We start from the raw sequence: 27,558 nt of genomic DNA, 5'->3' as shown, positions 1-27,558 counted from the left end.
CCTTTAAGTCAAATAATGAAACCATGAACAGACCACACACAGTCACAGGTATGATGCTTTTACTAAGGAAAATACTTTATTTACTTGAAAGCAAGAAGAAAAAAAAAAGACAGAAAGCCTAAAGTCAGGATGTCTTTACAAAGAAGCAACACATAAACAAAGTCTGACTCGGAAATATAATCTCCACTGGCAACTCATTTTGGTCACAACTGGAGGAGGAAAAGCAAAAAAAACAACAACAAATGTATTTCTTGTGTTTCCTTTGTAAAGACAGAAAGGAATGCATGTTCAGCGACCTCGGAGTAAAGACTCTGAACAACAAACAGACTGATCACGTTTATCTTTGATGAGCTAGCCACTGATCTACAAAGCTGTACAAAGTACAAAAATATTGCACTGTATAGTCTCTAAGCATGATTGGGCACTATTTCTGCCGACAGCATGATGAATCCTTTCTTATAAAGTATATTTTATAATTACTCTTTGCTTGATAATCTACTTTAAACCATCTTGCAGTAAATACCTTAACTGCATGAAAGAGTTTTTTGTAATTTTTACAAAAAGTGGAACTGGCCTCACGTTAAACACATGTTTAAATAAAGCACAGACATTCAAACCCCTTACATGTAATGCATTTGAAATGGACAAGTTACACCTTTAAAGCCATGATATCTAATTCACAAATTACAACCACCAGAGAGTAAGGACAAAATGTGAATTAAACACATCTGACGTTAATAATTCATCAACACAGCTCCCAGAATAGCCTCCTTATGAAATATGGATTAGTTTCCCCAGACACGTTTAGACTTCCTTATTTATTCACAACTTATATTTACAAAAATAGATACTTTTTTTTTTTTAATCATTTCTGGGAAAAGAAATGTTTTTGGCAAATGCTGAGAGAAAGCAGATAAAGACTCTTTTAGCGAACAGTACAAATGTGTTTAAGGCAAAAAAGTGTTTCACGTTCAAAGTCAGTGCAGGGTGTTGTTTTTTTAACAATTTAAAAAGACAAAGTTTGACCTATGGGGGGGAGGGGGGGGGGGTGTTTACCTGCTTTCTAGACAGGAAATAGAAGAGAAGATTACAGAGTGGAAAAACGAGAAACGAGCTAGCTAGGCTCGATCTAAAGTAATAAAATTTGTCTCCTAGCATATCTTAAGTTTGTGAAATAAAAGTAAATATTTGTAAGTTAACAACTTTTAGAGATGTGGATATTTGATATTACTTTTAGAAAGAGCCACATTAGCTTGTTTGACCAAGATGCTACCTGTAGCTTCAGCAGATAGCTATGAGTAAGATGTATCACACTCTCATCTCATTTCTCTTAAGCTTTACAAAAGAAAAAGAAAAAGTCAAACTTCTGTAAGAAAAGATTAATATTATTGGGTGAATTATAGGTCGTTTATGTGTATTATGAAAAAAAACAGTTTAATGAAATCCTTTAGACGCTTTTAAGAATAAACCAAAACTTCAGCCAAACACCGAGATTGAAATATTCTGGCTTGCCTGCAGATTTCCATCATAGTGACAGAGCTAAAGAAATATGACTGAAGTAAAGCTAGCAGGGTGTAAAATTTGTCGGGTAGGGGGGGAGTCAATAGTTTACAGTTGGAAAACAAAAATATTCATTTTTCAGTCAGAATCCATTAACAGGAAATCACAAATTTGGGGATAAACAACCCAAATATGGTCATAATTCAATAATCCATTTTCGTTTGTGAAGATGAACTTTTATACAAAAACAAACTGAAAAATTCTGAATTTTTTTTCAGAAACTAGCGCGGGATCACCAAGCTAAGCCCTCACATGTACAATATATATATAAAAGAGTAGGATAACATAAAAAATACATTATGAACATAAAAGAATATCAAAACAGGCACTTTCTCATCACTGGAATGAAATAAAAAGATTCAACAGTTAAAGAAATACAAACTAAAAAAAGAGCAATATTTTTTATGCAAAATAAAAAAACAGGTTTCTATAAATACAAAGGTTCAAAGGTTCTCGTCAGTGTCCTGTAAAAAGCCCCACGTTATATTTTAATTTACTTTCCATTGGAGTAAATGCAACGCTACATTTTTTATAGCGTGTTATGATTTCATCTTTTTTTTTTGCAGTGTTTTAAGCCGCATCAATCGGGGGGGGGGGGGACAGATACAACCGGGAAGTTGACTCGTAAAAACTATTCAGTGCAACTTTATTTCAGAAATGAGGCAAACCAGTGCCTCTTAGTTCATACTATTAATATTATTATTTATTATTTATTATTATTACAGTGTATCTGATGTAGAAAAAAAAAGACCTTAAACGATCAGCAGTGGGAACTACTGTATGAGGTTTACTCCAGGACACTGAACCATGCTCCAGAGAGGAGGGGGGGGGGGGGGGGGAGGTCATCACAGGGTTTAGGGTGGTGGTGGGGGGGGGGAAGAGGGGCTTGTTTACATGAACCTCAGGAGGTCTCGTTGACCGTTCGCTCCAGCTCTATCACTTTACTGCTGCTCTCGTTCGCCCGCTGATCCAGAGACCTGAAACACCAAGACATCACCGCGTCAGATCGTGTGAATGAAAGGTGTTCAATGGAAAGTGTTTGTTTTTGGACTTTTGGTGGAGAGGGGTCGGTTCAGTTTTGTGTTGTCATGGATACGACTAGACTGTTCCTCCAGACTCTTAAATATCTTAACTTTAGTCAAACTGTGGTGCATCAAAAGTTTCCCACACTGTCTGTGTCCCTTATCAACAGAGAAGGTCTTTAGAGTGTCTCATGGTGAGTTCATCACTCCCACTTCTTCTTCTCTTGTTAATAAAGTGCATATTTGTTTACCTGTGCATATCCATGAGCAGGTTTTTCGATGTCTGCGTGTCGTTGCTTTTGCTCCTGAAAAGCGGGTGTGTCTCAACGCTGCCGGGCTCCACCGCCAGTTTTTGTTGCTCTGAGCGACGCCACGCCGCCATGACGACAGCTGACGTGTCCTCCCATTGGTCGGGATATTCTCCTCCCAGGCCGAGGAGGTGCGGCTGCTCTTCTTCGAAGGTCGATAACAGACTCCTCGATTTTACTAAAAAAAAAAAAAAAAAAAAAGATTTTTATTGAACATTTTTAGACACACACACACATCATATTATATTATAGCACCACCAGGTTACTGTCTGACTTCTGAAAACTAACCTGAGGCTTTTTGTTTTTTATGTTTGTGTTGGTTTATGGTCAGGAAACTAAATTCACTAATTATAAAACAATATGTGTGTGTAGGAGGCAGTAGAGATGATGTATTGAAAGTTCAGCAATCAGCTCCTATAATCAGGCTCTGTAGCTATGACTGTAGGTGGAATCTGATTACTTTATAATGGACCTCCATAGTTTTATAGCAGTGAGCTAATGATTCATAATTACAGTGAAAACAGCAGAACGAGTCTGTCCAGCTAAAGCCTGATAGTAGTCACAGTGGACATGTTCATATGTGCTGTAAAAGTGTGTGTATGTGACTTCCAAGGCTTTTGCAGCCAGCCTCTAGTGGACACTTGGGGAACTGCAGGTTTTTGCACTTCCGGATCCAGCTGACAAACAGCAAAATAAAGTGCTTTACCTGTTTTGATTCTTGACACTTAATGAATAAAAGCCCAATATTTTCACATATTTTGTTTATAGAGTTTTTGTTTGTGTGTAGTTACCTGTAGCCAAATACGAGTCTTTGACAGCCAGCTGTTTGGATGTGAAGCCGGTTTCAGTGACGCTGGAGGCTGGAGTCAAACTGCTAGGGTAGAAACTCCCCAAAAACAGAGAGAAACACAACACGACCACCTGGAGAGAGAGAGAGAGGGAGAGAGAGAGAGAGAGAGGGAAGCAGAAAGGAAGAGAGGGAGAGAGAGAGAGAGGGAAGCAGAGAGGAAGAGAGGGAGAGAGAGAGAGAGAGAGAGAGGGAAGCAGAAAGGAAGAGAGGGAGAGAGAGAGAGAGGGAAGCAGAGAGGAAGAGAGGGAGAGAGAGAGAGAGAGAGAGAGGGAAGCAGAGAGGAAGAGAGGGAGAGATGGGTAAATAAATTATGAATCATTGCTAAGCTGCTAATGAGTGATGGAAGCAGATGTTTCCAATTCAATATTTAAATCAATCACCACACACACACACACACACACACACACACACACACACACACACACACACAGTATTGCAGTACCATTAGGCATGAGGAGGTCTGGGTACCAGCCACCCGGCAGGATTTGGGGATTTTGCCGGCCACCATCGCCTGCAGCGACTGCAGCTGCTGCAGCAGAGACCTGGGGAAGAACACACACAAAGACACACACACACACACAGGTTAGAAAAACAGTCAGACACGGCAGAAAAGAAAACTCTACAAATGTGGGAAATGAACTCAAAGTTTAAAGTTTTAGTTGTTGTTTGCGTCTGTGCAGTGTGCATCACTTTTTCTTTTGTTGAGTCTTTTTCTGATATGTTTTTAGTTATTTCAGTGTAAACACTTTATCTCTGCCACATTGTACTTAGTGTCAAAATACACACACACACACACACACACACACACACGCACACGCACACAGACAGGCTCATTTACCTTTCAGACAGTAACGATGGAGCTATTGGCTGAAAAACAAAACCTGAAACAGCTGTGTTCTAGTCAGCTACACTTAACACAGCGCACTCATGGGCTGCATCAAACACACAAACACACACACACACACACAATTCATCCATGTATAACCAGAACAAACAACACAGTCTCACTGAAGCAGCTTGAGTGTTTTGCATGAAAATAGCGTCATGATTATGCATGTCTGAACACATCAACAGGGAGCTTTGATTCTGTCTTTTCTGTCCCCGCTGACATGAAATAAGTTTTCTGTTATGGACATTTTTTCTGTGGTTCATTGTTTTTTTTTTTTTTTAGTGTGCTGAGTCATCTCCTCCTTCATTTCCTGGTCTTTAATTTCATTGTGCACCATGATTGAATCATTATGACGGTCAGGAAGTCAAAAGTTATCACCAGCGCTGACAGAAGTCGTCGCATCACATGTCATGCTGTCTGTCAGTTCAAAGCTCCTCTGACTCTGACACTGTCTTTAATTTAACATGTTTACATCATTATGAAGATGAAGGACATTAACTCTGCAGCTGTGTGTTTGCGTTGTGTTTTTGTTCTTACTTGTTGGTACACTCCAGAGTTTCCATTTTCCTCCGCAGCTCGTGGTTTTCGTTGGAGCAGGTCTCCACCCTGTGGTCAGAGAGGGGTACTGCAGTGTCAGTCTCTGCTCTTTTGTTTACTGATTATCATGCTGTTTCTTATAAAACAAGAAATAGCTTTCATAGTTTGAAAGAGATAATATTACATCTGATTAATTAAAGAAACGTCTGTAATGGAGTAAATCCAAATGACATGATGAATAATTCAAATGAACAGAATTACAAACTTTCCCATTTTAATAATTAATCCCGAGAAGAAGTAATCTTCTTTGTGGTTTTAAATAATGCAGTCATCTCGAATAATACAACAAGAATAACTAATAAGCGGTATGAATAAAATCTACAGTCAATGTTTTTAATAGAGACAGAAGAGGCAGATAAAAAGACGATGTATGTGGTCTTTTTAAGGTCAAAGGTCAAACAGTAAAAAGGTCAAAACACACAGTTTTTAAACCAGAGGTTAACTAGACTATTAAGAAACTTGATAATCCTCATCAGACTTTATATTTTCTGCACGCTCTCCTTGATATAATGAAAACATGACAAAGACGAGGAGGACTCACTTCTTCTCCAGAGTGTCCATGTACTCTTTCTTCTTCCTGCGACTCTCCTGAGCTGAAATCTAAAACAGAGAGGGAGAGAAAAAGAGAGAGAAATATTATGAAAAATTATGAAACAAGTTTGCTTTATGTGCAAAGAAAACGTCAGTCCTTTGTGCAAAAGCTTCCTTCTACTCTGCTTTATGTGTATTTGTTTGTGTTTGTGTTTTTCCAATCATGACTTGTACCTTATTTTTGATCTTCCTGCGGATCTTCTTCAGCGCCTTCTCCTCGGCTTTGGTGAGCGGCAGTTTGGTGGGGACAGGGTAACCTTCGGCCACCAGCGTGCGGCGCTCTTCTTCAGTCAGGATCAACGGACCCGACCCCTGCAGCTTCTACACACACACACACACACACACACACAGAAAGACCCAGGAAAGGTTTGTTAGAGTCAGTTATTAAGGAAACAAGAAGATTTGATTCTGGATTATTTCAATGAGGAAGTTTCAATGTAGTATTTTGTTGGTAGGATGAAGAACATCATTTTACTTTAAAATAATGTTTGAGAGAATGATCTACTATTAATACTAAATAAACATACAGTTTACTTTCAGTGTTCCTTATTTTTTGCCAAACAAAAAACAAAAAACTACAGGTCACTACTCACATGAGGGGCGGTGAGCAGAGGGGAGTTGGAGAGACATGAAGCAGCGCGGGGCGACACCTTCAGGCTGGCCTGTGACGGTGGAGGGCTGGTGGGGGAGGTGGGGCAGGAGAGGCTGGGCGGGGCGTGAACGGGGCTCTGGCTGCCCTCTGAGTCGCTGCCGTGGGAGCTGGGAGGAGTGGGAGGCATCTGCAGAGACTCCAGACCTGAAAGAGGATTTGATGTAGTGTATCAGGAGGAGTGATGGACGAGGCATTCAGATCATGTATGGATAGTAAAAGTACTCCTATGTTCAGTTAAATAGTTTTTTAATAGTGTAAAAATAGTTTTACAGTCATATATGGTGATCTTTTATTCTCATTACTGTTGTATAAACACGTATTTTGGTTTAAATAGTTTATTTAGCTTGAGAAGTTGGTTCATTTTCTTTACACATAAAGAAACTCAAATATTTAGAGATTTTTTGTTTTCACTGGGAAGCAAAAGAATGACACTTGTAACCTGAAATCTAATCAATATCTTTTAAAGTATGAAGTTAAATAACATGGAATTAATCCTGTAAAGTTCTTGAACTCCATGTTTTCCTAACCAGTCTTTATTTATTTACATTCTCAGCTGATTTAAAGTGATTTTATCTTCTTCAGTCTGAGCCTGTTTTGAAGTATTTGCACAAACGACCTGCAGGGGTCCTTGTTGCATCGGATTACTGGCACAGAAGAAGTAGAGTTTAAAATGCAGACCTTTGGGGGAAAGATTGAGAAACTGGTCCACTTCATGAGGTTCCAGTTTAATCTGGGGGACGATGTTCTCCTCCTTAATCTGAAAACAAAGAAAAAAGATATTTAACAGAGAAACAAAAATGACAAAAAAATATCAGTTGTCATTGTTTTTCCTCCTGATCTCTCACCTTGATGCCTTTGCCCTGGTTGTTGCTGTTCACCGGGGGTTGAACTGGGGTGGATGGAGCTACAGCAGCAGCAGCAGCAGCAGCAGGGGCCACGGTGGGGTCCTCGGGTGCTGGGGCCCCCGCTGTGGTCAGAGAGAGGGAGAGGGTGGGGAGGAGGGAGGGGGTCTCGCACAGGAGGCTTTCGATGGCCTCGTCCTGCTCCATCGGCCACTCGGATGAATCCCCGTCAGACTCTCCTGCACGGGAGGAAAACATGTTGCTGAGTTTGTAGGATTTCTAATTTAACCTCTCTAATGCATCGGATAATTACATGGATTAAGAATGTTTTTATTAAAGTCTTTATATGTGATTTTTCACACTTAAATGTAGAAATCAAGTATATCCTCTGAAAATAACTCTGTGAGTCATGACTGTCTACAATGGGTGTAACACCCGAGTCCCACTGTCTGTGATGTTTTCAGAGTTTTCAGAGTCCTATCTTCACTTTGTTTACATCGCCCGGACGGCCGGCTGACTCCTCCCCTCTCGTATAAAAGTTGTTTAATTGAGGGACTAGAGAAAAGAAGAATAACATACTGTACTCACTGCTTAACTGTGTTTCTAGATCACGCTCATTTCAGGTAAATTTACATGCAGTGTGAAGATACGAGCGTAATAAAGATCGCTAGCATTAGCATGCTAACACAACAATGCACCGCAAGTTGTTTTGGTTTCATGCTGGTGCTCAAGGGCGACATCTGCTTTAGCCTTTAACAGTTAAATCATATCAACAAGTGCAGACTTGTTCCACTTGTGTCGTGTAAAACTCTTTGAATAAACACTTCATAGTCACTTTAAACGACTTGACTTTGTGCTGCAGAACTGAGTGTGTTCATTTTCTTGATTTTACTGATTCAGCCCAGAGCAAAACCTGAAACCAGTTTGATTTTATACAAAACCAGCTGAACCAGAGTCTTTATGACACATTCTGGCAAATCAGTGAGCAGCCTAAATCCACACCTTCACAGGTTAGTACTGAAATGTTTATTTCTCATAAACTCAACTTTTCATCAAAAAGAATAAGATTGAGCTATTCTGACTTTTCAAAGGATCCAAACCAGTGATCTGTGTCTCACCTGCTTCACTGCCGTGCTCTCCGGTCAGGTGCGACAGCGGCGACTGAGGTCGGCTGTCCCCGCAGAGCGAGTAGCTGTGCTCGGCCGTGATGTGAGGGGGCAGAGGGGACGACGGGGACAGGTCTCCCCCGTCCTCCCCCTCCATGGCCTCCACGCCGCCCCTCACTCCGGACAGGAAGGGGTCGCTGAGCAGCTGGCCCAGCAAAGCATCATGGGAGAGGTCGTCTAGGAGCTCGGAGAAGTGCTGCGAAAAAGAAAAGAGAATAATACCATAAACATCTTTGCAATTGAAGAATAAAATATCAATTGGATCGCAGCAGAGAGGAGACAGACAGATAATTACACAGAGCCACGACAGCCTGCCTGTCATTAGAGGCTGCTGAATCTTTTACTACCACCTTTCCTTCAAGTTCCCCCCCGAGGGAACTCTAAACGAACCAATTAAAAACTTGTAAAATCGTCATTCATTTCAAACAAATCAGACTGAAATCTCCCCTTTCCAATCACTGTTTCTCTTTCTGTGTGTGAGCGTCAGTGTGGTGATACATTTAGCAAACAGCAGCCGAAAGACCCCCCCCCCCTCTGTACACCCCTAATCTCGTCTGTCATTGCCCCCGTCCTCTCTCCTCCTCCTTCCCTACATTCCTCCTCCTGCATTCTTCTTTCTCTCTCTCTCTCTCTTTTTCCAGAATCTCTCAACAAGGTGACCATGTGTGTTCAGATCTGCCTCCATGCTCAGGTGTTGTGACAAACATGAACCAAAGGGAGCCAAAGCAACCCCCCCCCCCACCCCCCACTTTTGGTGATGCGATGATAACATACTGACACACATCTCCTCTTTATGTGGAACCTGCAGCTGTACATCTTTCAACATTTTTAACACAGTTCTGGTGGAGGCCTTTAATTACTGGACAACAAAAAAAAAAGTGCAGATTGTTAACAGAAAATAAACGAGCGCTAATGCTGCGTGTTTTGACACAGTCATCTTCAAATATTCTGCAGGATGAAGGGCAACTTCTGGGCCATAAAAGTCCAGTTCCCCCCAAAAAAATATCTACAACAATGATTCAAAAACGGGAAAGCAATCATTACATGAAGAATCTCAAATCAGAGTGGGGTTGACAATTTTGTTGAGACGGCGTAGATTTGATGCATAAACCAGGATTTCAATTCAGTGGCATATTTTTTCTTCTTGAAAATGTTCTCCTACATTATTCAAAATAAACTGAATCTGATGCATGCTATAAAAAACTTTTTTTTTGTTTGTTCCTCATGCTCATCTTCCGAGGAAAGTTTCAGTTCATGTTTCTCTTGTTTCATTGAATAATCCACAAACATGATACAGCTCATATTCTGTCTGTTTACACGTTTTACACAGTATTACTTGTAAAGTTATAATATTAAGCAAAGTATAATATCAACTTTTTTTTTTAATTTGTGTCTTATTAGCCAGATGTTTCCATAGCAACACTTTTTTCTCTCACTAGAAATCATCAAAGATCAAATTAATAACACAGAAATGTGATTTTCAAATAAGAAACACTAAATTAAATCCAGTCCTGTCCTTGCTTGAACTCTCTGCCCCGTAAGAGAATGCCAACATCTTTATGATGCAACTTTAACTGCTCACATTCTGTTGCCGGGCAGAATACACAGATTCTGTCCAATAGAATATCAGCATGGTCGGAACATTCCGCACTCAGCCAATCAGAGAGAATAAAAAACACTTTAAATACGGCACACATTAAACTGAGACTTTCTAAACTGTGGAGTCAACTTAAAAGAACGATTAGATGTTGGAAGTGTTGAATGTAAAGGTTGGAACGCTAGTCTAAAAAACAAAAACAAACGGCTGGATGAATGGAGAGAGAAATCAAGATGGAGGAAACAGAAGGAGGGTTGAGTGTGCGCCAAGCATGTGGCTTCAATTACAGACCGAGAGACAGAAAGAAGACTTGACTTTTTACATTCATACAGAGAAATGACCTCCTCACGGCATAAACACACACTCCTGTCACCCTATGCTACCCTTAAAAGGCCACTGTGAGTGAGTGTGTGTGTGTGTGTGTGTAATGCAAACACTGACAGGATGCTGTGAATGAATTCAAGGGGGAAAGACAAATATTTACACATTTATCCAAGAATGGGTCCATTTCCATCTTTAAGAACCATCAGTGTGAACAAACCATGATGTAAATGTATGCATGTGCATGCATGTGTATGTGTGTGTATTCATGTCTTTTGTGTGTGTGCACATGCCAAAACCCATCACATTATGGGCAAACAGTTAAAGTAAGTTACAACCCCTTACTGCCCCAGCTCCGGTGTCTCTTGGTAACCACATCTTCACCGTGACTCAGAGCCATTTTTATACATCAAACTGCTGCTGATATTATTATTACACCTCTTCAGATTTTAATGCGCACACATGTTGACAGTTAAAGGTTTCACTGGGATGATGATAGCTATTATAAAGTCAGCGCTAATGAATAAAGTACCAGCTATTGGTGAAGTAAGGAGGATAAATATTTCAAAATTCCATCAAAAGTACAGCTTTAAAATACTATCTTAAGATCCTTTGAGTGCTATAAACATCAGGTTTCTTGGTAGAAAATGTTAAACTGTTAGCGTTCCCCAATGCTAATAAGAGTAAGGTCAGAAAGTCTGAAATAGGCTATGCCATGGTGTCTACAAATCTGACAAGTTTGAAGAAAAAGTCTGACAATTTGGTCGATTTGCATCAGATTTTGGCTTTGAAAAGAAGAAGACAAACACCATGTTGGTGGAAGAAAAAGAGGGTGTAGGTTTGAGGAGGAGTAATTGAATAGAGAACTCGTAATTTAGAAGAACCTAAGGCATGGTTTGTGGGTTTAAAATGTGGTCTAAGTGACCTTTAACATCGCCCTTTTCTCTCTTTGGCTCGTTTGTGCTACTTTCTACAACAGAAAAAAACGTCTTATTCATCTTAAATTTTAGCAGAAATTAAAAAAAAACAAAAAAACTTCCACCCAATGTGAGAATGCCGAAAGGAAATAAAGTCTCATCTTGTTTTAAAAAAAAAAATGGAGTGGGAGGGGTCAAACTCTGCTTGCATGAAAACAGAACCACCCTATAGACGCATAGTGAGGGTTTATACGCTCCCTGTCATTTTTGTCTTGGGAGTGTGTGGTTGTGGTTTTTTGTGTGTGTGTGTGTGTGTGTGTGTGTGTGTGTGTGTGTGTGTGTGTGTGTGTGTGTGTGTGTGTGTGTGTGTGTGTGTGTGTGTGTGTGTGTGTGTGTGTGTGTGTGGAAGAAGGAAATGCGATGCAGGCCAGTAGACCGGCCTGCAGGATCGGTCACAGGCCTGATGTCACACAACAGGAACCTCTTTGTCTCTGCAGGCCCAACACAGAGGTGTTATTTCGGGCCAACCGTAACTCGACTCCCTCCAGCTGAGACAGAGAAACCTGCAGAGTTGAAGCCTCAACGGGAAAACTGGGAGTTTAAACAAACTAGGAACTAGGGTGAGAATCAGGAGGTCATTCAGTTCCCTTAAGGAGCCGTGGTGATAACAAAGAGGCTGTTCACACGTTTTTTTTTTCTCAGTTTGGGTTTGGTCTGAAACACATTGCAGCACGCAGAGAACGTCTCTGAAATGCAGATGTTAATCTTTTAATGAAGACACGATCAAGGCTGTAGATGAAGGAGTAAATGCCAAGTGATTATATCTCTCGAGTTCAGTGGAAAAATCACAAAGAAAATCCTGTGTCACATAAAGACAGAGAAAACCCTTTGAAAAGTTGTGCTATACTGTATTTAATCAAATCAAAGGAACGATGATGAAAAGACTTCCAACTAGGACATCAAATCATTTGAATTGAAAAACATGCAGACTTTGACTTTAGAAATAAAAAGGATCAAAACAAGACAGAGGAGAGGCCGCTGCCATGCTGTTAGCCTTTAAGAACTGTCCTTAACACTTAAGTGTAAATGCAAATGCTAACTTGCTAACATGCTCAAAATAACATCCCAAACATGTTGATGTTTAGCATGTATAATGCTTATCAAACGCACCATCTTTAGGTGCTCACAGATTGCCAGTTGAAGGTGAGATACCTGCACCCTCATGGAGGGAGCAAAGTCAAAAACAAGATGCAATTTTAGGAAACCGAAAGTGTAAAAACGTTTAATAAAGATCATCCTGATAAATACAGAATAATGTCATCAGCATAATGTGAAAGCTCATAAGTTAACATGGAGTGTCAATAGGACACTTTGTGTATTTTAAATATATGTACTTATAAACCAGTGAGCTAACTGATCAATAGTCCTGTTCCTTTAAAAACAGTTACCAGGTTAGAAGAGATAAGGCCTGACAGTAAACTCCTCGACAGCTGTGTTGGTCACTCGTTGGCAGCTAAATTAGTGGGAGTGGGCAAGGGGAGGAAGGAATGTCCACTCTGCTCTGTAATTGTCCTTGTAAAGACGGATATGTGTGCTTCTGTTTTAACCGTTAATGATCGGGGGGGGGGGGGGGTTCAGCTTTGGAAAGGGCGAGGGGGAGGGGGAGAGGAAAGTTTGATAATGTAACACCTTCCTCCCCTGAAAGGCTAAAACCAGATGTGAGAGAGTATCCTGGAAATGGCCAGACAACCACACATGCAGGCCCAAGGGTCATCGCCCTCGTGTGTGTGTGTGTGTGTGTGTGTGTGTGTGTGTATACCTTGCCCTGGACTCATCAGCGTGTACTTTAGCTGATGATACAAGCTGACATCACAGTTGAACACACAGCCAACCAACACACATCCACATATTTACACATTAATTTATGTCAAGATAAACTGGATGACTCATTTGTTTGTCTGATTTGGACCTTTGAGGTATCAACATTACAAACTCTTTCAGTATTTTTGATAGAAATCTTCAGATTTAAACTATCTGTGAAACATTGTATTGTTTTAATTGGTTGTATTTCTTTAGTCCTGCAAGTTTTCATTTATATCCCCAGCTTTTTTTTCAGTCTATTTTTTACAGCATGAAGCACTTTATGAAACATGTTTGTATAGAAGGAGCTGTATAAATGAATAAAGTCGAGATTACAGACTTTTACCATCTATTGCACTTTTACAAATCACCCACACGTGTCCCATCATTACCAGATAAGCACTGATAAAGTTTGAAGTGATACCTGACTGTTTATCTGCCAGTTAATTGCACTGGCTGTGCTTTGCAATCATGTTGTTCATTCATTAATTTGAAAAGTATAGTAGGTTCCTTTAATTTAAATCTTGGGGGACCAACGTCAAAACCAGTCCCCAATGTGTCCTAAAGCAGTCACTTATTGTTTTTCTAATGTTTCATCTATCTCAAATTGGTTACAAATCTGGTTTGAACCATTTAGGAATCAAATCCTTCATGATCATATCAACCAGTCAGACACTTCAGCGGCTGCCAGGTTGTTGTTATCTGTTCTGATTATATAGTTAATATGAATAAAAGTCAAGAAGTACCTCCTTTCTGATAAGAAAACCAGTACACATATTGTCTAGTCAATAGAGGCAGTTAGAGAGAGTTGCGTAAAAAAATGATTATACTCAAAAACTTCCCTTTTTTCAGATTCAGTTTTTTTCTTCTTCATGTACACTGCAAACAGGAGCAGCTATAAGATACTTCGGTTCAGCAGCAGTTTAGTCTACAGGGACTTTGGCTGAGGAATGGAGGGTCACTGGTTCAAGTCCCAAAGTTCTTCACGCTGACATTTCTCCTTTAGCGTGTGTCCGTAGCTTCCTGTTGTACATGTGTGTGTAACTGAATGGGGATTAATTAAATAAAAGTTGATTGTTGCCAGTTGAAAGTGGGATATTTACAACCCTGTTACGCCTCGTCTGCAATCTGTAATGCATGTAGGCAGAACGATTCCGGTTCTGTCCCTTACACTTTTACTTCTCTTTAAATTTTTTTTTTTTTTTAATTAAATGTCTGCTCACCAAAGTGTAAACCAATACTGAGTGTTGTAGGTCATGGCTAATCCGCAGACTCCATTACAACATTTAAGGGAAGGAAATTCATTCTTTCTCTATGTTCCTGCTCGGTCAGAAGAGTTCAGTGTTATTTTGGCACAGAAGAAGGAAAACCTACTTCATTCTTCTTCTCTTACCCATATTTCCCACCCATTCAAAAACTCTAGTTAAATCCAGTTCTTCTAGCTTCTCGGCTATCTCCCCTCTCATTCTGCACCTTTTGCTGATATTCCCAAAACACTTCAAGATAAAGGCATGCACAACATTTGCATACTGGAACCTAAATTGTTGTAGTTGCAGTGTTAGCATTCATGACTCAAACCGGTGCATCCTTCTCCTTAAGCTGTTAGTGCAACAAGTATCCACTGGAATGCTAACAATGTGTGTGAGCGGTTTAGACACTAAGCTGAAGAGCATGTGTAGGAACTCCATCTGCAGAGCGACTGGGATTCCTTTCCCGAGATCTGAATGCTTTACTCTTGATATTTCCAGTGCAAAACGTTGAGTCCAATAGAGCAAATAAAATCGGGTTTGGGAGTCTACAATGCTAAAAGCAACAGCAATATAATGGGGTCATATATGGTAGCAGGTTTTGACCCAAGACGTTCTAAGATACAAAGGTTCTGTTGTTATTCCAGTTGTACTGGACAACAAACAACTTGTACTTTTCTACTCTGTATGGTAGACAGTTTAATAGCCTATATTCCAGGCTTAGATTTGCTTCAAATGTAGGCTAAGCTAGGTTTTATGTGTTATGGTAGCAGGTTTAAGTATAACAAATTAGTATGCTATGCTATCATAAAACATCTTGTACAGATTAGCATGCTATTTAAGCATCAAACTCAAGTGTAACAGGCCAAGGAAAATGTTTTACAGATCAGTATGTGATGTTAGCTTTGAACTTTAAGTGTAGCGAGCACAAACTTCGCATAGTTGGATGCTATCTTAGCAGAGTGAAACATGTTAGCATTCTATGTAAGCATGACAGTCAATTGTTGCTTACAAATCGCCAGTTGAAAGTGGGATATTTACGCCCCTGTTCCTCCATTGGCGGTAGTAAGAGAGCCGATATGGGGGGATGTGTTTGTGTTTCAGTGCCTTCTAACAGCTACAAGCATTTACGTCTTTAAAACAACTGAATAAGACCCAAATTAGCTGCACCAACTTTTTTTTTTTAAACATATCAACTGAGCCCAACCATGCATCTGATAACCAATATCATCAGGTCTACACATATCACAGTGCAACCACTTATCAGTTGTTGGTATGTTGTCTTTGGTTTTGATATTGTGTGCGTCAGCAAAACGAGACAGAGCACAGGCCTTGGAGGGTTCCTTCTATCTGGGTCTTATCTTCGGGGGGGCAGACTGCAGGAGGCGAGCCCAGCACCGAGGCCTCACGTCTGGACTGTGTTAGAGCACTCACAGGGCGCAGCTTTATGCGTCACTCCGTCTTTTCTAACACACTGCTTACAGTCTGGGTCTGCTTGTCTTCACACGACGCAGACACACACAAACACACATCTGTCTTATTATTGACATCATTCGTTTCCATAATGTCTGATTTCCCCGGGCCAAAGTGACCTCGCTTTGCAGAAATGTTCCTCAGCGCATGGGAGACTCAGGGTGGTTCTCACACACTCCCTGACCCAGATTCTGGACGACGATAACGGCTCGATTGGGACAAAAGTTTCTTCTAATCAACGAGGAAATAAAGGCACCAGGAAAAAGCTAATTAGTCACTGAAAGTCGGAAAAATCAGCAAAGAATCTCTTGCAAACTTTCAGATAATCTACAATGATTTGCTGTTTTTTTTAAAGTGCCCAAACCTCAAGGCGTTTATCAAAAATCAAAGTGACTCAAGATACTTTAGTGTTTCAGAGGAAGAAATTTTAACATGTAAATCAACATGTGATTTAATTGTTGTCAATGTCTGCTACAATTGGTTATGGTATGAAAAAAGTGATCTCTCTAACAAAGTAATAGGCTGACGATGCATTTGAGTGCTCTCTTGAAACAGTAATGTGACGGGGGTGGAGTGATGGTGAACGGATGTAAACAACAGGATGTGAGGGAGAACAACAGTAGGCGTGACATCCAGCAGGGCTGTGTTGACTCTCCACCCACAGGCGAAGAAGGCAGGAACACACACACACATAAACACATAAACACACAACATGTGAAAGTGACAAAAATCACAGCAGATCCATTACCAAACCGGGTCTGCCTGTTCCTGTTTCAACACTCTCATTAATGCTTCATGCTTGATTAAGAGAGGGAAGATTTATGCAGAGTCACGACGGGAAATGTGTTAAAAATAGGAGGTGTCACAGAGAGCGGAAAACATCCTGAGTCAAAGTTCAAGCTGTGTGTCAGACCTTATCTGAGTACAACAAGCTGATATGTGTGTGTGCACGTGTGAGTGTGTGAGTTAGTGACACAGAAGCCCTAAAAACTGAGAAAGAAAACACAAACGCAAAGAATGACAAATGGAAAAGAAATCTCCTACGAGGTCCCCCTTCTTGTAAAATCACTCCTCCCCCCCCCCCCCCCTTCTGTCTGCAGACACTTCCCAAAAGTTCAGACACACACACACACACTCACAAACACACACTCACAAACACACACAGAGCAACGCAAACTTTCCAGCTGGGCTCTGTCATTCTGACCGATCACTGAGTTCAACCCCCACTGTTTCCACCCTCCACCCACATCCAAACACACACTGACCCTCCAGATGTTGCACAATGACTCCACCAGAGTTACACAGATATCAGCCTGAAAATACAGTATGTGTGTCTTGTCCTTATAATGTACTTTTTTATATCTGGAAAACTTATAAGAGTAAAGCTAGCTGTATTCCAAAATGTTCCAAATGTCAACAAATCCAGTAAAAGATCAAACCAAGCTGTGAGAGTGTGCCAACAAAAACAACTTTTATGTCTGCAACTTTTCTTCCACTGTGCCCCTGAGCTCCATGCTTTAGCACCAAATGTGATATTAATCCGCCACAAAATATAGTCCCCACAAATGTAGCTTTCACTCCTGTTTGAGCAACTTTCATTTAAAACTACAACAGACAGATTTCTGAGTTTGTTTAATTAAAAACACTTTCATTAAACTTGATGTACTTGTGTTGCTTTTTTGCAGAAATATAACGACACATTAAACTCCTTTACAAGCACAAAGTTTGACTTTTTTTGTACAGCTTAAACCCAAGAGATCAGACATTTTCATTTAGAAAGTTTAATATGTGCTAGTTGATTAGCTATTTTTTTTTTATTGCCAACAGAACAAGGCTAACTGTTTTTAAAATCAGATTTCAGTATGCAGGATTGAAAAGTCCAATCAATTTTTTAAACCAAAAATGGATTCAGAAGTTGAAACATTTCTTTAAATGCCTCAAACCTCCAGAGCCACTTCTGATTGGATTGTGCATAGTGGTCATTTTGGGCTGTATGTGTAGTGTTTTTTCTAATTAGATTGAACTTAGTTAATCATAATAAAATACTAAATATTGGCAAAACATCACAAATGAATGTTTGGTCTTCATGTCCACAAACACAGCTGTCAGAAGCAGAAGGACAGTTTGTGTCAAAAACAAGCACAGATGTCTTCTGATGTCTCTCTCTCTCTCTCGCTCGCTCTCATACTGCTCTATATGCTCGTTATAAACTGGGTCACCACACACACACACACGGATAACTTTTTCCATCTCTGACCGGTCATCATGAACCAGTTCACACAAAACATCTCCAGCCGCTGTTTAACTCGTGAACTCACTCAACCGTTTATGTTTGCCTGCTTTGCTTTGTGTGTTTTGGTTTTTTTAACGTTCTCACTTGAACAAAACTCCCTCTCTCTTGTTTCTTAGTTTAACACACCGAGCATCACCTGAGAAAACATTTGGAGGCACTTTTATTTCTTGAAGTGAGAAGAATTATTGGCCACTAAGCTCACCTCAACTCAAGTTATCTGGCTCTCTTTTGTGTTTATTCTCGCTGGATTATCCCTCTAAATATTTGTTTCCTTGATCAGATCCTGGGCCCCCTCATTTTTTCTCTGCTTCACCTCCCGGAAAGATGCATGCTGGGTAAAAAACTGGGTCAGCAACTTGCCTTCCTGAGTTGCTCATAGTGAGGGTTTAAATCCCTGGAAAAGGCAAACACTGCGGGAAACTTGTTTGGGTGCGCCGCTGATCCTAATTCCTCAGTTATAACGGAGCGCTCCGAGGCGGATGCTTGCCAAGTAGAAACACGCTTGAATGTCAGGTTAGACACACACACACACACACACACACACACACACACACACACACACACACACACACACACACACACACACACACACACACACACACACACACACACACACACACACACACACACACACACACACACACACACACACACACACACATACACACACACACACACACACACACACACACACACACACAGTGAACTTTGCACGGGTAATGGGCTTGTTCATGTCTCATCAAATGGAAAGGTTAAAAGAAGAGAAAGGTGGGATATGAGACAGGTGTCTGCAGATGCTTCATTCATGCTTAATTAGAGATAACAAGTTGAAAAAAAATCAACATTTTATAACTTTGTTCTCAACATACCGCTTAAAGGCGAGATTATTTACCGCTGCAGCTTTCACTCTACTTCTTCCACATACAGTTGCACAAAATACTTTTTTAGATACCTCGTTCTTTAAGACAATACAATCTCATTTATTTCAACGATTCATTGTATCGCGAGTACCGCGGCTTTAAACTTCAGATCTGAAGTCAAGGGGACAGATCGCTAAATGTTTTTAAGTATAAACTTCAGAAGCTTTGTCATCTCAGAACTGATTTTTGAGGTAAATCGTTTTGAAACACTTCCTCGAGTTGCATGCAATTCACCAGTAACCCCCGGTATGCCAGCTAACCGGGCCTTGAGCTCTGCAACGGCGACGAAGAAGAGCTCCTACTGAGCTCTGAGACTTTGTTAAGGAAATGGAATGGGATAAAAAAAAATGGAAAGGTTTATATGGAAAATGAGTTTCCATGAAAGTTTAAAGGCTTTATATGCGATGTTTTGATCCAGCAGATGTCGCCCTTGAGCACCAGCATGAAACCAAAACAACTCGCGCTGCATCGTTGTGTTAGCATGCTAATGCTAGCGATCTTTATTATGCTCGTATCTTCACACTGCATGTAAATTTACCTGAAATGAGCGTGATCTAGAAACACAGTTAAGCAGTGAGTACAGTATGTTATTCTTCTTTTCTCTAGTCCCTCAATTAAACAACTTTTATACACGAGGGGAGGAGTCAGCCGGCCGTCCCGGCGATGTAAACAAACTGAAGATAGGACTCTGAAAACATCACAGACAGCGGGACTCGGGTGTTACACCCATTGTAGACAGTCATGACTCACAGAGTTATTTTCAGAGGATAGACTTGATTTCTACATTTAAGTGTGAAAAATCACATATAAAGACTTTCAGGGACAAAATCAAGACCTGAAATGCAGGTGGGGAAAAGAGAGAGAGAGGGACAGGGTGTGAACAAAAGAACTCTTCATTCACAAAAAAAAAAACAAAGAGGCTAACAAGCAGGAGAAATGGAAGGAGTGAAGAAGCGTCTGGTATTTGGACAGGAGCTGACTCGTCCTAACTCTCTGCTCACCCTGGAGGAGAGACGAGAGAGGAGGAGGAGGAGGAGGAGGACAGAGGGGTCAAACGTTAACTAGACAGCGGATGGAGAGGCCTCCCTCTTGATTGTACACTTTGAGGCCAAAAGCCAGGATGTGAGCTCCACGGTCTGTTATAAACATCAAAGTTAGCTCGTGCACCTTACTGTTTTAGAGGAAGTTTACAGGTTTTTAAACACTTTGATGTGTCTTATAATGAAGCTTGTGCAGAAAAAAAAACCTCAAGTTTGACTCCAGAATGGATAGAAATTCCTTCTTTTCTGCAACTTTTAAGTCATATTGCTCTGACTTTCTTTTGATTTTCCACTCCTCAAAAAGCTCCAAGACCATAAAAATTAAACTTTCTTGTCTTTTAGCGTCCCAAAAAGAAATATCCCAAAACTGCTTCCAGGCTTATTTTAGGGCTGGGTAGTATAAGCCATGCACATGGATATAAACCCCACACCCTGCTAACCACACACACAAGCTAACACACGACCATTTAAAACCCTTTTATGGTGCCGAAAGCGAAAAGAGAGAGAGGGGGCAGGGGAATGAGGACTCAAGAGAAGTGAGTAAGGGAAAAGAGAGACAGAAATACAGACAGACAGACAGGGGGGGGGGGGGTAAATTTAGCTAAGCCTCAAAGAATGAAGGCTCCTGTGGATTTTCCATAATGATCCCTCACACTGATTACTACCTTCACTGTGCTTTCAAATATCCGCCGCCCGCCGCATACTTTTAGACAGAAAACTCGAGTCCGAGTCGACTTTCAGAGTCAGAGGAAGAAGTTGCATCAGATACGGAAAAAAAGAGGAAAGAATGTGTCCTCCGAGTTCATGTGCACGCCATCTGTAGACAACTTTCACTTTTTTAAAGCCAAAAGAGTTTAAGGCGAGCAAGGTGGCTTTGATTAAAGAGATGTTGAAGTGAGTGAGTTCAGTCGATCAGAAACAGCCAATAATGTTATCCTGACGGCGCTGGAAAAACCTGAGAGGAGGCGATTTAGTCACAAAGACACTAACTAATGAATAAAACTCAAGTTTTAAAGCAATTTGTCTGTAAATTCTTCTCATCTGTTGTCACTGTTGATGTTCAGTTTAACAAGAATAAACAGTTTGTTAAAGTGTCCATCTTTTCTGGGGCGCTGATAGCCTAGATATGATGTTGCACGCTCCTTGTACAGAGGCTTTAATCCTCATTGCAGCGGCCGTGGGCTCGATTCCCACCTCGACCCTTTGCTGCATGTCGTCCCCTACTTTCTCCTCCCAGCATTTCCTGTCTCTCTACATCTGTTTGATCTAATAAAAGAAAACAAAATATATTTTTTGAAGTATTTCTTTGCAATTGTCATGTGTTGCGGAGATTCAGCAAACTAACTCTGGCCGTCTCAAAGTTGTTATTGTATTTCTGCAATGAGAAATAAAACAACCTACACTACCATCTTTAAAAGCCGGCTGCTAGCGCCGTAGCGCCATGTGCAGTGTACCGTACAACTTCTCTCATGAGTAAAACACAAAATATTTAGTTTGTAAGTCTGATAAAATATCACATGGTCCAAAAGGGTGCAATAACAAACTTTCACTCATAAATAACCCAAACCAGGAATCTAAAACACTTATAACATGACTCGACGACAAATCCCACTTTGAGTACGTTTTCTTAAAGCAGCAATCTGTGAATTCTCTGTGTGATGTCACTTCCTGTTCATTCACTGTAAATCTGAAGAGCCCTTAATAAGCTGTAGTCCAAGTCAACTCTTGGACCAACCTGAAGATCCGGCACCACACCTGCGGTAATAACACTGTGTGCCTCTTTATCACACACACAGGTGTGTTCTTATGACGCTCAGGCCGTATTACAAATATAGAGAGGCCGGTCTGATTGTCATATTCAAAACCTGAACATGAGCCAAAGTAAACGTGCTCGGAATTTAAAGAGACACTTGAACTTTTAATTGCAATAAAATGTGTGTGTGTATGTGTGTGTGTGTGTGTGTGTGTTTGTAGACACATGGACCATTCAGAGAGACAGAGCGAGGCCACCGGAGAGCAGGATGCCCTGCCCTAACGGAGAACAGGCTCTGCTCTGTGAACATATGTATCAAGCTGTTTACACTCCACTCTGTGTGTGTGTGCGTGTGTGTGTGTGTGTGTGTGTGTGTGTGTGTGTGTGTGTGTGTGTGTGTGTGTGTGTGTGAACTCTTGTGGACTTAAAAAGAAATCCATCCAGAGTGTGCACTGAGCTGTAGAGCATTCACAGATATCAAAAACACTGCAGATTCAGATCTTGAGTTCAGCGTATAGACAGAGGAGCGTCTCTGTCTGCAGGTGTGTTACGTAAGCACACACACACATAGTTGGAGCGCCCCGAAGCATGTGCAGAGCAAATATTCTCTTTTTTTTCTCTGCATGTCCTCCTCTCCCCGTGAGTACACCATGTGCTGAAAAACCGCACCAACATTTTTGGGAGACAGTGCATGCAATAGCAGTTTCATTTAAAAACCGCTCGGTTCAGGAAATAGACAGAGACGGGAACAGTCTGAGCTGTGGGTCGTCGGTCGGTCCTCTCTTGTTGCACAGTGCAGACCTCTTAGTTTGATTAAAAAACACATTAGATCACATCATGTCTTCATACCTAAAGGACGGAGTAAGTCCATGGCAAGTTATTCCCCAAATCACATATATGACCTCTGGAGAGTGTACATCGAGAAACACTAAAAACATCACTTTTTGTGCTGCAAAGCTACATGGTACATTTTTGGAAAAGGTCACAATTTGGGTTGAAATAAGTGTGTTTTTAATTTTGTAGGTCATTTAGTGCTGGCTGAAAGTTATATTACGCACATTAAGTTACATAAGTCGATGCCGTTTTTTGGTTCGTACACTCTTGTTAAAAAAGTTTATTTTTGTGTTTTTCTCTAAACCAAACTCTGAGCAGAAGTTTGGATCTTTAATCTACGTCACCTCACTTCCTCTTCTGCTTCCTTGATAAATACTACGTCTAACATCCAATGCAAATATTGATCACAATAAACCGCCTGCATGAATGACGACAGGTGATATCCAGGCTGCAGCACAGCGTGGTTAACTCCAACATATGTACACTGAACTGTGGAAAACCTGTTTTTGTCTAAGATTTATTTTGGGGATTTATTTGATTCCTTTATTTGATAGGACAGTGGATAGAGTCAGAAATCAGGAAGAGAGAGAGACATGCGGGAAAGGAGCCCCAGGTCGTACTTAAACCCAGGCCGCCCACCTCCATATGACCTCACCGCTAGGCACATAACTCGGGGGTCTAAAATCATAAAGTGTGTAGCTGGCTGAAGAAAGGAGACAGAAGACTGGTATCTAAAATGTGAGTTATGGAGGCACTAGTGGCCTTGTGGCTAGTCAACACACCCCATGTACGGAGGCTGAAGTCTTCCAAGCAGGCGGCCCCGGTTCAAATCCGACCTGTGGCTCCTTTCCCGCTTGTCATTCCCCTCTCTGTCTCTGTCCCTGATTTCCGACTCTATCCACTGTCCTATCTATCCAACAGAGGCATAACAAGACCACATATCATAACCTTATGGCAATATTGAACAATGTCATTGCAAATTGGATAATTTTTCATATCCTGTTGGTCTAATTCTGAGTTTCCAGAACATAAAAGCAGATATATGGTACTAAAAAAGCAATGATACAGGACGCATCAATATATGCCTGAACACACTTCATAGTTCTAAAGGTTAAATCATGAATTCATCAGAGTCACAGGAGAACAATAAACACCCCACCTTCACTGCTTCAACCGGACCAACAAGATCTTCAAGAGAGATAATCCACATCTTTTCAATTCCTATTATTTATAATTTAATAATTACATTATGTAAACGATTCATTAAGCCAAACAGGAAACAATGGTTTGGATTGTTTTTTTGAGTTGGTCTCAAGGAATGCTGTACGATATTATTGATTTTAAGATGATTGATTTATTGATTCCAGCTCGTGTTTGGTGTGTGTTTGCATTTCCAGAAATAGATCTGTGTGACGTCACACAAACACGTCTGCTAACACTCCTCGACGACGTCAAAGAGCGTCGAGAGAGAGGACTCCGCCTCCACACTGATGCACGTTCTTTATTCTAAAACCTGAAGAACGTGATTATGAATTAACGCTCGCACAGCCAGAGGCAGAGAGGTCGATGGGAGTGACCTGGAGGATCCCACACACGCGCTCCGACTGAGAGGGTTTACATTGTCGCGAGGAATCCTGCGTCAACAAACCCCTCAGAGAGAGAGAGAGAGAGAGAGAGAGAGAGAGAGAGAGAGAGACCAGACCCAACAAAGACCCCAGTCTGTTCCTCAGGCTGCCTGAGACGCTGTAACACTACAGGCCTGTTGGTCCTCACATTCATGCATCCCCCACCCACACACACACACACACCCACACACACCCTCACACACCCTCACACACACTTACACACACACACTTAAACACACACACTATTCATGCTTTACTAAATATAGAAACTTCACCTCACTTACAAGAGCATCTTAGTCCTGCTTCTTAACACAACTCAGTGTTTTTTTTAAAGAATGAAAGTTCAGGGTATGAAGATTGTCACACTTTGCACGTGTTGTTCGACACATGAACAATAGAAACACACAAACAAAACATGAACACACACACCGCACACACCTCAGCAGTGGAGCTATAAATAAAAGCAGAATGTGTGCAGAGGAATTCACTGTTTGCTTTGTGTCTTATTGTTGAGCTAAACACCCGCTGCATATTAGTAAGATTAAAAGAAGCGATTAGAAGAACTCACTTTCGGCCTCTTTGCTGACACCTCTGGCGACTAACGGTAATTGCAGGTAACTCTCTTTTTTTACTTTATCACAATCACTTTGCTTTTATCCGTTTGTTTTTTTGGCCATTTCTTTTTACATTTAGCGAACACACCTCAGCGGCCCTGTGCATGACTTTTCCATATTTGTTATTATGACTTAAAATAATGTTGATGATCAGCGGGGACGTTCTGAATTCTTTCCCTGTAAAAGACAAAATCAGCAGATCTCAGGTCGGATTCTGTCTGCTGGAATCTGACAGGAATCATCGCCTCGGGACTCGTTTAGAGAGAGGGCCTTCATTCACAGCTGGAACGCTTCGACAACACAAGTCTTTACCTGTCTGTGGGTGTAGGTACCACTGTGTGTGTGTGTGTGTGTGTGTGTGTGTGTGCTGTCTCAGGCTCAGTAGGCCTCTGTGGTGTCTGATTCCCGTCCTGTGAGCCAGCTGGATTCCTCCCCGTAAACCCAAAACTCTCCCCCCGTCTTCTGCACACACAAACACACACACACACACGTGCACACACTGCAGACTCATCCACACACACACACACGCACACACACACACACACACACACACACACATGAACCCACACACTCCGTCTCCTCTTGGACCCACAGAGACACATATGGCTGGAATATTTCAAGTTGCATAACTGAAGGCAGAGGGCCATTTCTTTAAAGGTCCATTTTATCGAGGAGAAGCTGTTTGTGTTTCTGTGTGTGTGTGAACTTTGTGTGTGAACTGCTGGTGTAAAAAAAAGAAGACCTTTCCAGCCACTTCTTTGCAGATACATCGTGTTTAAATGATGCACTGAATGATTTCGATGCGTCCCGTCGCTGCATGTGTTGATTTATGCTCACACAAGTTGCATCAGAGTTTTATAGGATAGCATATAAACAACTTGAAGTAAACAGAGTATGTCGAATTGTTTATATCTGGATGTAATTATATATTCTACTAGAGGCTGACATTCAATGTTTAATATAAACTATAAATGGGAAGTGTGTGTTGTACACTGGCAGCTTTATTAGAAGCTGGTTGCTATAAAGGCTCTTCAACATCTGCTTGGAGAAAGGAGGATGTCACTTTTTAATGTGTGAGCTCCAAAGCTTCTCTGCTATGACCCGATCGTCATCAGAAATGTTGAATATTTACATTACAGCAACATGAAGACGCTTAAAAAGTATTTTCTTATATGCTCACACAAAACTACTAAGCAATATAAATGGGATTTTGGACTGTCATTTGAACAAAACAATCAATTAATACACCACACTGGATTCTGGTAGGTTGTTATGGTGTTTCCTAAACTGTAAATGAAGTCTTAATGGTTGTGCGAATGAATTCAGGAGAAGACAATAGGCTGCAATCCCATCTCAGGTTTTCAGTGATGAACTCAGACCTATTAATCACATCTCTTATTTTTTCTTTGTTAGTATAATCATGTAGAAAAGTAAGGAAAGAAAAAACAAAGGCTCTTTGCATGTCAGTATCTTTAAAGTTTGCTTGCTATTTCTTTCCCCCATACTTAATTGGACCAAAAATAAGTTGTGTTTTAGATTGTCGGGTAAAAATCTGATGATGTGATCTTGGACTCCGCTTTTGTTTTTTACTGTCTGTCCATGAATTCAACAGGGAAAAACATTCAAATGTTGCATCCCGTGACAATAGACTTTGAAAAAGATGGATGCTTGTAGATGGCCTTTCTCTGCAAACTGTTTGTCCCTCTCATAATTCCCTCTTGAACTTATTTCACTTGAACTACTTTGTGTTAAAAATGTCTCTTATTTAGTCGACCTAGTGTTTGCCACATGTAAAAAATGTTTTTAAAAAAGTGAGAGTGTGAAAAAAAGAAGCTGACAAACTTGCATCCTGGACCCCAAGAGTCAAATTGTGAATGGAGAGCTGGGTATCACACACACACACACACACACACACACACACACACACACACACAAACACACACACACACAGATGCACACACACCCTCCTCCCTAGTGTCAAATAAACCCCTCAAAAAGTGAGATAAAGGTGATTATTCCCCTCTGATGAGCTGCACAGCCAGTCAGCATGCTCTGATCGATCACACACACTATTCCTACCTCTGATCGATAACTCACACCTCTGACTGAACGATTACTCACATTGGTGTAGAGCACACAGTCGATCTCCCCGGCCTCAGACAGCTCACTCAGGTTCCTGTCCCAGTGTAGAAACGGTTCACTACTGTCCAGGGTTTCCATAATGTCTTCTTCTTCGGAAGTTTCGTCGCTGTTTTTTTTTTTTTATATATATTCTCCAACAGCAGTGAGGCGTTCAGTTGAAGACTGCAGAAACCAGCCGGGAAAAAAAAGTTCCCAACAACTTCAAAAAAAGAAAAAAGACACGTCCAGATGGTAGCGTTCAGACTCGGAGGATAAATGTTTGTTATGTGAAGAAGCTGCAGCAGTCAGATTGAAGCTGAGTGTCGTCTACGTTGTTGTTATTTTTGTTTTTGTTCTTGTTGTTTATCATCTCCTCTCTAGTTCAGGGGGTCTACAGGCAGCTCCAAGCAGCCTCTCTTCCCTTTTTCTTTCCTCCTCCTGCTGCTCCTCCTCACGGCCCAGACAC

The 27,558-nt window shown here is 41.0% G+C and overlaps 1 protein-coding gene across 1 annotated transcript; it reads right to left on the bottom strand.

Annotated features, from left to right (window-relative positions):
• Positions 1-51: 51 nt before the first annotated feature.
• Positions 52-27,558, bottom strand: creb3l2 (cAMP responsive element binding protein 3-like 2). Its single transcript, XM_061029419.1, has 12 exons — positions 27,093-27,558; positions 8,430-8,673; positions 7,315-7,550; positions 7,148-7,226; positions 6,411-6,613; positions 5,992-6,138; positions 5,768-5,826; positions 5,167-5,235; positions 4,183-4,282; positions 3,682-3,811; positions 2,834-3,068; positions 52-2,537 (listed from the first exon to the last, which is right to left on the bottom strand). The coding sequence occupies exons 1-12, from the start codon at positions 27,189-27,191 to the stop codon at positions 2,462-2,464; spliced, it is 1,677 nt and encodes a 558-aa protein (XP_060885402.1). The 5' UTR covers positions 27,192-27,558; the 3' UTR covers positions 52-2,461.

The sequence above is a fragment of the Labrus mixtus genome, chromosome 22, assembly GCF_963584025.1.
Source record: "Labrus mixtus chromosome 22, fLabMix1.1, whole genome shotgun sequence".
In the NCBI taxonomy this organism is placed as follows: Eukaryota; Metazoa; Chordata; class Actinopteri; order Labriformes; family Labridae; genus Labrus; species Labrus mixtus.
The sequence above is the reverse complement of the archived record's forward strand: the minus strand, read 5'-3'. Positions and strand labels throughout refer to the sequence as shown.